Raw genomic sequence first — 11,892 nt, forward strand, 5'->3', positions numbered from 1 at the left:
TTTGTTGACTTTCCATTTGATGAAAGGGGTTATTTCGCAGCAACTGATGGATACAAGCTATTTGTACCTGGAGCTGTGGATCGAACAGGAGGGGTGTTCCTCTTGGAAAGGAAATTTCTCAGCTGGGACTGCTTCACCGGAGACATTTTAGCTGAAATAAAGACAAAGAAATGACAGCAAGAAAGATTAGCACAGCAAAACACCTATAAAGAAACAAAACAATCATTTGTCATTATTAATGCTTTACAGGTTACATCTGGCAATTGGAATCTCTGCAATACTAAAAAACAGACGAATGTACAAAAGCACATTAACATATTCCTTCTCTGCTGTTTATGTAAACGGGAAGACTGCAGTACGTTTGGAAATATTTTCAGTGAATTACTTTTACCTGGAGATTTGGAAGGTGCTTTGGGGCTGGTTTCTAAACTGGCTTTCAGCAGGGCACGGCGCAAACTCTCCAGTTCATTATCCAATCTGCAAAACACAGATTTTCATGGGGGAGTGTTAAACTGCAGAAAAAAGCAACATCAGTCAAGCTGTGTTTCTTGTAGTTGTAATTGTTACAATATTAAAAGAGCAGCAGTCAACAATATTAAACCTTCCTACAATTTACCATAGATTTTACTGTAATTACCATTACTCCGAAGAGCACTGATCTTTCAGCAAGACAGTTTCCCTAAAGAGAACGCAATTATCGGTCACTGTCCTTTAATAAGGAACAGTTTCGGATTTCTCCATCAGTGTGGACTGCTCAACATTGAAGCCTTACAAAGCTGGCAATTTGTTGCAAAACCAAATAAAATTATGGCACGAAATTGTTCTGTGCTGCTTTGGTACAAAACTTCATTTTGGCAAAACACTAATCTAATCCAAGACCTGTTTTTTAGATCAGTGACATATTTCTGAATTCTTCAAATGGATTCACCTAAAAGGGGAAAACAAACATACAATTGAATGACCAGGTGAAAAGTCTCCCTTCCCCTACCACCTAGCAAGCATCTCCTCATCTAAGTCCATTGTGCTTTGAATTCCAAACATGGTTTTCACAGCCTGATGTGACTGGGGTCAACAACACAATTTGACTTCAGATGGCACGATGATGTGACAGCACCCTCCCCCTGCGCTCCTTGATGCAGGCAGCCTCTTCATCAGCACAAGGGAGAGATCCAGATGACCTACCCCTGCACAGTGGGCTGCGGCGAGGTCTGGCCAGAAACGCTCCGCTGGGAGGTCTTGCTATACAGCCTGAGATCCTGCAAGCTTTTCACCAGCAAGCCAAGCTTCTGCTTCTGCTGATTGATGATGCCCAGGTTGTTGGCAAGGGCATTGAACAAAGCTTCTCTCTCCGGAACGACAAGATGCCTGAACAAAAGGAGGGGAGAAAAAAAACAACCACCAATCATGTCAGGATGAAGGATGCAGACAGAGTTGTGTGTAGAAACACAACTCGTAATTATAACCCCAGATTAAAATCTGATCTCCAAAAGCAGGATAATGGTTATTTATTCACCTGTTCATTTACTACAAAAGCATTATTATCTTTTTTATACATAAAATTGGCTCGTGACTTGCTTTATACAATTACATAATGTATAGTGGCGCATTACAAAACACAGAGGGAACAGTATTAAAGCTATTAATAGGGCTATACTAGGCAGATACATCTACCAAACGTGTAGCATCAGCATTCTGCAAACAAATGACACAGTGAAGCAAAACAGTGAGATAAAACAGCTGAACGATTACAGCAGATACTGCTCAGGCAATGTAGTACTGCACAGGCAGGTCTCTCAGCAAAACACCTTACTTCTGTTTCTTCTTCTTCTCAAGCTGCTTCTCCCACTCCAGATCAAGGACGCCATTCACATCTTCCACAGCAAACTTGATGTACTGGTACAACCTCCGAATTTCCTTAAAGAAACGCAAAATCGGACAACTGGACATCTTGCAGGGTTGAAGGGAAAGGATTTTAGCATGGAATTGCTTTGTTAGTCATTCCTGATACCTGTGTAAGGAACAGTGGATATTGCAACTACAGTGCAAGTTTTAATTCACCTAACCTTGGATGCCAAGACGTTGATAGGATGTCTTCACATTTACATTGCACATATGCAATCGCTGAAGAGCCAGGGATCCCATCCTGTCTCGTATTACCTTCAACTGCTCCTCACTCCTGGGGTCCAGAGGCTTCTTGTACAGCAGCTGCAAGTATTCCCGATCCTTGTTGAGCTCATTCTGCGATCTGGCTTCCTCTACGCCCGCAAATCCCTCCAGCATGCTGGTCTTTAAAGTGCTGATGTCCCCATGGAGAGACTGTGTACAAGGACAGAAAGACACCAGTCTGGATGTGGAAGGATTCCTTATCAGCCCAACTAGGTTTCTTAGCACTGCTGTAAAATCCTGAGCCTCGTGACTCTGCTTTCTCTGCTCTTTCTTATTAATCTAGTTTTAAAATGCAATTTTTTCCCCCAGAAATGATATGCACACCTCAGTCGTCTCTTTGATCTCCAGGATGAAGGTGTGAAGATCCTCCGATTCATTCCTCAGCTCCTTCATCTGCCCTGGGTTGCCCACGCTGAAATCCGCCTTCTCTGTACGAGCTTTCAGGTCATCCAGCTCCTTCTGGAAGTGAGCGATCTACATGGCACACACAACAAACAAAAACACCTACATGAGTTACACAGTCAAGTAGGGGTCAAACCAAAACTCACCACAAATAAAGCTAGAAGACATTACATTATTTTCTGCCCTTTCCATTGATTCATTCCTTTTCTAACTTCTTAGTTTCTTCTAGAGAGTTCCTAACTGCCAATTCAGGGTTGCCAGGGAGTCGGAGCATACACCCTGGACAGGACCACAGTCCATTGCAGAGCAGTCACAGAGAAACAGACACGCATACACTCACACCAGGGCCAACCTTCCCAGAAGCCAATTAAACATCAGTAAGTTTCGGACTGTGGGAGGAACTGGAGCTCCGAGAGGAAACCCACGTGAATACAGGGAGAACACACAAGCTCCACACAGACAGCACCCCAAGTCCACAACTGAACCCAGGGCCCCAGCGCTGCAAGGCTGCAATGCTGACCATTGTGCCAGTGTGCCTCCCCAATACAATTAATGTGAAATAAAAACAGTTTTAAATGCAACTCTTCACTCACATTGCTTAGCATTTGTTAACAAAGAGACTCTGCTAAAACATCCATTTTTACTAGAAGGGTTATAGTATATTACAAGGACCTGAAATTAAAGTGAAGCATACTCACAAAAAAAAAATCTGAAATTTGGTTAATTGTCCTTTTCTGCGCAGGTCTGGTTTTATCTAGTCCTTACCTCCTCCAGTATTCCTGTCATGATGGGGTCAGAATCCTTCCTCTGCTGCAGCTGTTTCTCCAGCTGAGTCTTGACTGAGACGGGGGTCTGCTGGAGAAAGAGTGCGCGTTCAGGTGAGCTTGAGAATGCATGCAGATGCAAGACGATTGTCAGCTCTCAACAGTTAGGGGTTGGAATTAAAAATATTTGTTGATCCTAAACTGAAAATAATAATTCAGCACTTGGAAAACAAAAGATACCATCTCTTCAAATAAACGGTTTTAGTCCATGGTCACAGCACTGCCATACCTGAGGAGTGGCTGTTCTGACTGGGGCCTGAGCAGAGGAGCTTGGCTTCTGTACCACCGGCGTGGGTGTGAAAGTCTGTGCTTGCCGGGCAGGGACTGGACAGAGGGCAGAAGCACAGTAAAATCGCTACAGTCACACTCTGCAAAGAAATGGCAATGTCTTGCCCTGGAAAGCCACAATCAATCTGGTGTCAAAGGTCAGGCATGAACCATCAATTTCTTAACACTTAACCAAAACAATTAGCTGTCAATTAACACATTTCTTCACCTTTAGCACATATATGTAATTAAAATCAAAAGAATTAATGTAGCAACATAGCAACAGCATTTAAGAAGCACACCTGAGCTGGCGGCAGCCTTGCTGGAGCCTGGCAATGGGGTGGACTGGTTGACCGGCCCCGGGAAGCTGGCCTTGGGCGCGGGGGTGAAGAACTGCTGAGGGCCCCCTGCTGCTGGGGCAGGAGTGTCCACAGCCGAAAACCTGGACAGGAGAAACGCACTGTGATCGCCAGGGGCAGTGTCTTCACTTTCCCTGTCTGTGGACTGTGAGCAAGACTCATAGCTCGTCTACAACCCTTAGAGCCTCTCCACAAGAAAAGAAAAAAACTTGTAATAACAATAGTCTTCTGGGCACTCAAAGCGCTTTACAGGTCATGGGGACTCCCCCACCACCCCCACCAGTGTGCAGCCCCACCTGGATGATGCTCCAGTCCTCTCACACACCAGCTCTCAGTGGGGAGGAGAGGAGAGTAATGAAGCCGGTTCAGAGATGGGGGTTATTAGGAGGCCATGACTGGTAAAGACCAGGGGGAAATTTGGCCAGGACACCAGGGTAACACCCCTACTCTTTCTGAGAAACGCCCGGGGATTTTAATGACCATGAGAAGTCTCTTACTTACACAGATAAGCAAATTAAATAAGCACTCATTTAATTAGTCGCCGTGAGACTTTTCAGCCCCGATCCACCCTACCTCTCACTGAGGTTCGTCTTCACCGCTGGCGTGGCCGGCTCGGGGACGCTCCTGAAGCCGCCCAGGGGCGAGGAGCCGACTGGCGGCCCGGAGGGTCTCTCGCCCGCGGGCTTCGCTGCGGGGGCGCTGAAGGAGAAGGCCGAGGCAGAGGGGGCCGAGGACAGGGGTCTGGGGGCCGCGGCGGTGAAGGAGAAGCCTGCAGCTCCGGACGAGGGGGCAGCCGGGCCCGGTCTGCAGGAGGCCGGGGAGCCCAGAGAGAAGGCGGAGGGGGCTGTGGGGAGCTGCGCGGCGGACGCGAAGGAGAACCCTGAGCCCAGACCGCCACCGGGGCCCGGAGCCGCAGCAGGGGGCCCGGCTGGGGCAAACAGCACAGAGGTGGGAGCCGGGGTCGAGGCTGGAGGCCTGAGCGCAGGGGGTCCTGCTGGTATTCCTGCACTGTAAGGTGGAGGAGAGCCAGCACCTACAGCAAGATCAGCCAAATAAAAAACAAAGATTAGGGGTCGAAAAGGGATGGAAAAAGAAACAAATGCTCTTTTGTGCTCATGACGCTTGTGAGGCCGAGGCGATGATGTGTTACTGACCATACATTAGTATGGTGATAATAAATAATACAGTAAGATCTAGGGTCCACTTCTGCTCATTTCCCTCGAGAAAACTGAATGGATTAGTGCTGGAATTGCCAAGAAGGTTCATATTTTGATGCATGTATGCCTCACCAACACAGACTGATTATAAACGTCTGCTTTGTAAGAAGACAAGACAATACTATGCCCTCGTCAACCTTGAAATGCATCGTTCAAAGCAGTAAGCTGTTGCATTAAAAACCCTGAAGGACTCACTGGCGCTGGGCTGCCTCTCGCCCTCCACGGGCAGGCTGACTGGCACAGTGCACAGCTGCTTCACCCCTGGGTTCTGGTTGATGAGATAGAAGGGGCACAGAACCCCATCAGTGGACAACAGCATCAGGATTGGGGCCGGAGGAAGTGTCTTCTCCTCACCTGCAACAGAGAGCAGTGACATTCTGAAAACTCCCAATTATTTTCTGTGTTCAACAAAGCACATCGGAATCGCCAACTGTTTATCCACTGGGCTTGACAGTTCCCAGAAGTCTCTGCGACATGGATGTCAGCCTTCAGCTGCCCTCAGAGAAACTAGGCGCCGCTTCCTGGGAAACTCTGTCACAGAGTCAGCTCCTGGTGTGTACCAGACTCAGAACTACACTCTGAGCTCTAGCGTAGCGTCTTCATGAGCCGAGCCCCTGGCCCCCCAAAGAGGTTTTAAAATTAGACCCAAAGACACAAGAGTCCTGGTCATTAAGATGAAGCACTCACTGATAGGGATCTCTTCCTGGCTGGTGTAATCGATGGCCACCCCCAGGGGCAGGGTGTCGTCATTGTTCATCGTCACGGGAAGTTCAGCCCTGCTGGCATCCTCCAACAGCCACAGTTCCCAGCTTGTCTGAGGAGAAGGTGACAAACAAAACCAGAATAAAGCAGTGTCACACACTGCTAAGAAATGAATGGCTAAACACCAAACGCAATAAAACTCTTTATCTACAACGTCACAGAACCTGAAGAAGAGTACAGGAGTCATTTTAAATTCACACTGTTCTTCGCCACATTTTACAGGTGAGCGCTGTAAACAATTCCACCTTAAAACCTCATCTGATTCCTTGGATTAAATCTCTACAAAATACAATTCCAAATTCAGCTGTTTATCCCAGCACCATCTCTGATGAAAGATCTCAGGCCACAGCCTTGTAGAAAACTTTCTGAAGCGCTTATATCTCGCATGTTTCAGTACGACAGGCAATCCAGCGACAATCTGACTAAAACGGCTGCTGATACCTTGTCATCCTGCTTGGCGATGATGCTGACTTCAATGGAGGCTGCTGATGCTGCTAGGACTATGTCCCTGTGGAAATGGGAGAAATTGTCAATTAAAAAAAATCACAAACTGTATTACAAAGATGCATTCCACAGCTGCACACAAAGTCAGAGTATACGTTTAAGCAAAACAAACGTTTATAACAGACATATGGCTCAAGAAAGGGGCTTGAGAGTGGATCTGTGTCTGCAGGTGAGCTCAAAGGAACAGAAAGAGGTAAATTTCATGCAAAGTACAAAGTGCAACTAAAACAATGTTTTAGCTGTGGAGCTTCTTCAGGTGTAGTACAAGACTAAGCAGGCAAATTGTCGTGTTCTTCTTCCTTACCCTTTTCAGAATGCAATATAACTCCTGTGTGACGTGCATTTAATTTGTGTTTTACAGTGCAAATAAAAAAATGTTTGGGAGCACAGAAAATAAATTGAAATGGCTTTGAAAAATTAAAAAGTAGCTTATATTACGCTTTAATTTGACTGGAGACAGACCAACCAGGCTGCCCAAAACCCCAAGCATGAAAGGAGGTAGCATTATACAGTACCCTTTTCTGTTGGACATAAACCTCAAAATCAGATTAATATTACATAAAACCCAGGTATAAAGCTCACCAGTCTTCTACGTGGCTCAGGAAGTAATGGTGCTGTCTCTCGGTGCAGGACCCGTAAACAATATCGTTGAAGTTCAGGTACCTTTCCTCTCGCTTCTCATCTTTTTTCTTTAGAGCACAGAAGAGAACAGCACACCGAAATAACCTCAGACTGTAGATAAACCATACAGCAAAACACTGTTTCAAGTGGCACCTTCCCTGCGATGTTTGATTCCAAAATTAATCCTCAGTCAGCAGTGACTGCCATTGAGATGTAATGAGAAACAACTCAGCAGGGTGTTATTAATGTCACGCAGTTTGTGGTATGTATGCATATCCATGGTATGTAAATAAGTTCCCGTGTTTAAACTTCCTATAGGTGCGGTTAGCACTCAGCAGACCTGGGAATGAGACAATAGAAAAAGCGAGGTTAGGCACACTGGGCGCCTGTACGTACAGGAAGGGAGACCACCACCAGGTCTGGGGGAGTCTCCAAGGCATCGTCGGCAGCCGTGTACACCACAGCAAACACATAGGTACTGAGCCACAGCACATCCAGCACTGAGAAGACAAAAACACTCACTTCAGGAAAGCTGCGCTTCGAAAAACACAAAACAAGACTGGGATACGTACTAACTCCAGGGCATATAATTCTAGTCCTTGTTTGTCACTTATTTGAACCAGATACTTATAACTGGCAATACATATCACTGCTGCTTCCAGGGATGCATTAATGAAGTCTAAGGGGCAATAAAACCAGAAGGATTAATCCTCACTTACTGCATCGAACTGTAAGCCTCTTTATGAAGCATTTAATCAGCAATACATGAGTAAATCAATAGAAATGGGGCTTTAGGAACGCATGTAGAAGAATTGCTTTAATGAGCTGCCAAACAGTCTTCACTGAATTTCTCTTAGATCTTTTCCATGGTGAGTATTTTGCTTTGCATCAGCTGCGTACTTTATCGTGAAGAAAAAGATCATCTAACCTTTAGCTTGATTGTCAGAACTGTAGAAATGTGGACAGGGGATCACTTTCTTCTCTTGCAGGGTCTAAGAAAAAAAACATTTTTTAAAATATATTAAAATCAGGAAAGAATCTCATAGTAAATGATTCTTGTGGCAACAGACTTCATATCATATTGAGAACACCACAATAGAATAATATTAAATTGAGAAAAAATTGCCTTGGTTTTCAAATGAGTTAAGTTATACTGTACTACTGGTAATGAATGTTTCAGCCTTGTGGCCTTGTTTTAAGAAATGTGCAAAAACAGATATTGAGTTTAACTTGTATTAAATATCCAGCTTTTTTGCTGCATCTTTTAACTCTATAAACTGAAGTAGATCAAGACGCCATTTAAATTAATCAGTGCAAGAAATTATTATGAATGCATTTTTTATCCTTTTTGCATGAGTGAACAAACTTACAGGGGAATACTGGGTCACAGTGGCATTTTTCTTTCCAGCAGCCACCTGCTTGCCTTTGGGACTCCAGCAGACTGGATGAAAAATAAGCGTAGCAAAAAACAATTAACTTCATTTAAAACTCTACTGAAAAATATCAGGGAAAATACTGTTTTTTCTTTCTACACCCTACGTGCAACCTGTTCACCACAGTATCACTTCAACAAGCTTTATCCAACACATTGATGTGAAGGATTGACAACCTTTTAACTGAGCAACACCAACTGATAAAGGAGAATATTAATTTGACAAATCACAAAAATAGAGATGAAGGGAAATCTCTCTCTCTCCCTGCCACACGGTACATGTAACTTTAGATATGTCAATACAACAACAGTGCTTTAAGGCCTTGCACCTGCATCACAACCCATTAAACAGATCTGTTCATCTTAATGGGCTGAGCACACTAATCTTGGGGCGGATTAGCCACGGAGGAGCACGCTCACCACATGTGATTCCCTCAGTGGGGGGCAACTGAGCCTGCAGCTTGGCACTGTCCAGGACCTCCAGAACCAGCATGCTGCCGTCGGACAGGCAGGCCGCCAGGAGGGAGGGCAGGGCCGGGTTCCACTTCAGGTCCTTCACCGAGGTCCCCGGCTGCACGGCCGGCCTGAGGCTGGTGAACGGCAGCTTCTCTGGCCTGGCCTGAGGGGAGAGGCACGGCCACGTCAACGCGGTGACCTTCTCCTTCCTTCCTGACGTTAAAGCTATAGCTGCCACGAGCGCTGGCACTGAATGACAGGCTATACGGCAGGTACACTCAGCCTCAGGGCTGCTATTCAAGTGAGCTGCGCTGCCAACAGGTGGGGAATCTGTTCACTGCCACCCGGGAGGATGTATTGCTTTGTGTTATAAAGCTGCAGTCAAACGCAGTCTTTTTTAAGAAACACGCAACTACAGTGGTTCATGCTCGTCGCCATCCTCTGCTGGAAGGCTATTTTTCCCATTAATGCTTGAAAGCTCTTTTACAGAAAACCTCCTCTAAAGCTCCAGGGAGACGAGATGACAGAAGGAGCTTTCAGTGCAGAAAGCCTACCTTATTGAGCAGAGTTCGGACGTCAAAGAAAGACAATTTCCCCCCCCCCTCAGCGGACAGCGTGCACACCGACAGGGTGAGCTCATCACAGCTCAGAGCCACATGGTGCACAGGAGATTCCAGAGCAACGCTTGTACCATTTACACCCTCCACTGAAAAACAGAGAAATCCAGATGAATTCCTGCATCAACATGAAACACAGCCACAATAGAACTGCAAAACAAGAACATACCATAGCAACACAAAACTGATAACATAATTGATCAAAATGTAATTATCACGAGTATTGTATACAACTAAAAGCACAAGTTATGCTAATCTTTTACAGATTGTGCACAAGGATACACATAAGGCTCCTATAACACAGCAATCTGATTTGGTTTAGAGCTGTGGGAATCTTCTTAAATGCATACAGGTAAAGCAAAAACAAATGTTTTTAATATTGCATTTGTTTACTGCAATGCAAGAGTACTCAAAATTATTTTACAGGCTTTAGAGAGCTATACAATTTTGGACCAAAATGTTAGGGTACAGATCCTAAGTCTGAATTTGATACAGGCAAGTGCAAGGATTTTCTCTGGCTTGACTATATTGTTTAAATCTAACTGGAAACCAATCAGCTATGATCCATGTTCACACTCTGCTCAGAAGTAAACACCCTCTGAAGTCACACTGTACCTATTTCGTTGGGATTGCCCTCAATCCGGTTTGCTGCAACGATGTCACAGGTTTGGAACACTTTGAGCTCCGTGTCATAGCCTATAAACGTCAGCCCATACTTGTTGGAAACTGCAAGCAGGTTAGACCTTTCTTTCGGCAACTCCTCTGGGGTGTCAAAAATGCGGATCTTCTTCATCTGCCTAAATTGAAAATCCTGCAAACAACAAATAAAAAGCATTTAAGCCGTGCACGTACTCTTTGTCCTCCTTAAAGTCTCTTGTAAAAACTGTTTACTGAAGTAACAGACACTGACAGTGCTGTACAGTTACGTTACAGTCTGTGGACCTCAGACATGAAGTTTATCCCTCAGTCGCAGAGGCAGCATTCCACAAGAACAAGATCTGTTTTTTGCAAAATGATTAAAAAGCACCACCTTCCATTCCAGCAGGAATAAGACGGATTTACATATGTATACGATAAATTCAGAACTTTCGAAACGAAGAAATGAAAGTGAAAACAACACAGGCTCAAATGTTTGCCGGCATCCTCGTAGATAATGGGTATGGAATAGAAAAAACGTAAAGCCTAATCTAACATATCATCAAGAAAATAATTTGAATGCTTAACTTAAAAATATCGTATAACTCTAAGGCAAATAGCACATTACAAAATAAGAAAATACATTCTAGACATACGAAAGTGTGACAGGAGTATCTAAATACTTTTTTAAGAATAGCTTTATCGTGTTTCGACAATCACAGCTGTCACTCAACCACGGTAAAAGTCTTAAGAGAGGCAAACCACGAAGATGTCGTGCACTCGGTACTGCAAATCGACCAATGTAAACTGAAAGCTTCACAAATTGTTTCAAACACTTACCTTCATTTCCCTTTCGGGAATTGCGTCCAAATCGTCGCTCATCTTGTATCACCGCAAAAGCAACGGTAAATTAATAAATGCAATAGCAGAAAAACAGTCAACTGTATTAAGTTTCAAATTAGTCTGAAACTCAAATTCGCAATAGTTTCATGATTCTCCTGACACCATCATGGCTTCTGTCTCAGTGCGACTGAGAATCAACACATCCGTCGCATGTCTTACGTCACAGATTCAAAACTATGGCGCCTCCCCTTGAGAAAATCAATTTACTGTATTATCCGTCACGGTGTCGTGTTAAACATTACTAAAATTGATTAAAAAAATTAAAAGTGTTTCATTAGCTGTTTCTGTGCGTGTAAAACTTTTCAACCTCTTGTCCTGGCTGGAAAATTGAATTCCTCAGGAAAGTTACAGTGGAATGTATCAGGAAAATGTTGTTAGAAAATTTAAACTGATGAGCTAAAATACATATTGTGTGTGTGTGACAATACTTGCTACGTGCTAATATATGACATAAATTAAAGTAATACAAAACTAAATGGTTAAAAATAAAACACCACTTGGAAAACTCACAATACTAAAATAGTCCACAATGTGGCGCTGTTTTTCTAATAGTTTCCTTACAGAGCTCCGTGAAGTTGGCCCCCCTACAGAGCACAAACGATCAAACCCACTTCATTCGTTTGTGCAAGTTTGTGCCAGTTTGTGTCGTTGAAAGTAGTGTTTGTGCCGCTTTCGTTCCCAGATATAGCACCTTGTTTTTCCGGTGATCATGTAACCATGCACGGC

At 44.3% G+C, this 11,892-nt stretch overlaps 1 protein-coding gene across 7 annotated transcripts in view; it reads right to left on the reverse strand.

Moving 5' to 3' along the window:
• Positions 1-11,876, reverse strand: part of nup214 (nucleoporin 214) — a 61,258-nt gene extending 49,382 nt beyond the window's left edge. For 4 of the 7 annotated variants that reach the window (XM_015367232.2, XM_015367230.2, XM_069183495.1 and 1 more), the window contains exons 1-22: positions 11,858-11,876; positions 11,104-11,145; positions 10,243-10,438; positions 9,565-9,716; positions 8,975-9,173; positions 8,493-8,563; positions 8,051-8,114; positions 7,519-7,622; positions 7,084-7,190; positions 6,439-6,505; positions 5,923-6,049; positions 5,431-5,589; positions 4,592-5,051; positions 3,962-4,101; positions 3,622-3,716; positions 3,334-3,423; positions 2,491-2,640; positions 2,158-2,316; positions 1,811-1,914; positions 1,183-1,365; positions 392-477; positions 68-151 (exon numbers count right to left, since the gene is read on the reverse strand). In XM_015367232.2, coding sequence (XP_015222718.2) covers positions 68-151; positions 392-477; positions 1,183-1,365; positions 1,811-1,914; positions 2,158-2,316; positions 2,491-2,640; positions 3,334-3,423; positions 3,622-3,716; positions 3,962-4,101; positions 4,592-5,051; positions 5,431-5,589; positions 5,923-6,049; positions 6,439-6,505; positions 7,084-7,190; positions 7,519-7,622; positions 8,051-8,114; positions 8,493-8,563; positions 8,975-9,173; positions 9,565-9,716; positions 10,243-10,438; positions 11,104-11,145 — 2,839 coding nt within the window. In that variant the 5' untranslated portion in view covers positions 11,858-11,876. Of the gene's footprint in view, positions 1-67; positions 152-391; positions 478-1,182; positions 1,366-1,810; positions 1,915-2,157; positions 2,317-2,490; positions 2,641-3,333; positions 3,424-3,621; positions 3,717-3,961; positions 4,102-4,591; positions 5,052-5,430; positions 5,590-5,922; positions 6,050-6,438; positions 6,506-7,083; positions 7,191-7,518; positions 7,623-8,050; positions 8,115-8,492; positions 8,564-8,974; positions 9,174-9,564; positions 9,717-10,242; positions 10,439-11,103; positions 11,570-11,676; positions 11,712-11,857 lie in introns of those variants that run through there. The other 3 variants (XM_015367231.2, XM_069183496.1, XM_015367229.2) reach the window with 3 other exon arrangements.
• Positions 11,877-11,892: the final 16 nt, after the last annotated feature.

Source organism: Lepisosteus oculatus, chromosome 24 (genome assembly GCF_040954835.1).
Source record: "Lepisosteus oculatus isolate fLepOcu1 chromosome 24, fLepOcu1.hap2, whole genome shotgun sequence".
Classification (NCBI taxonomy): Eukaryota; Metazoa; Chordata; class Actinopteri; order Semionotiformes; family Lepisosteidae; genus Lepisosteus; species Lepisosteus oculatus.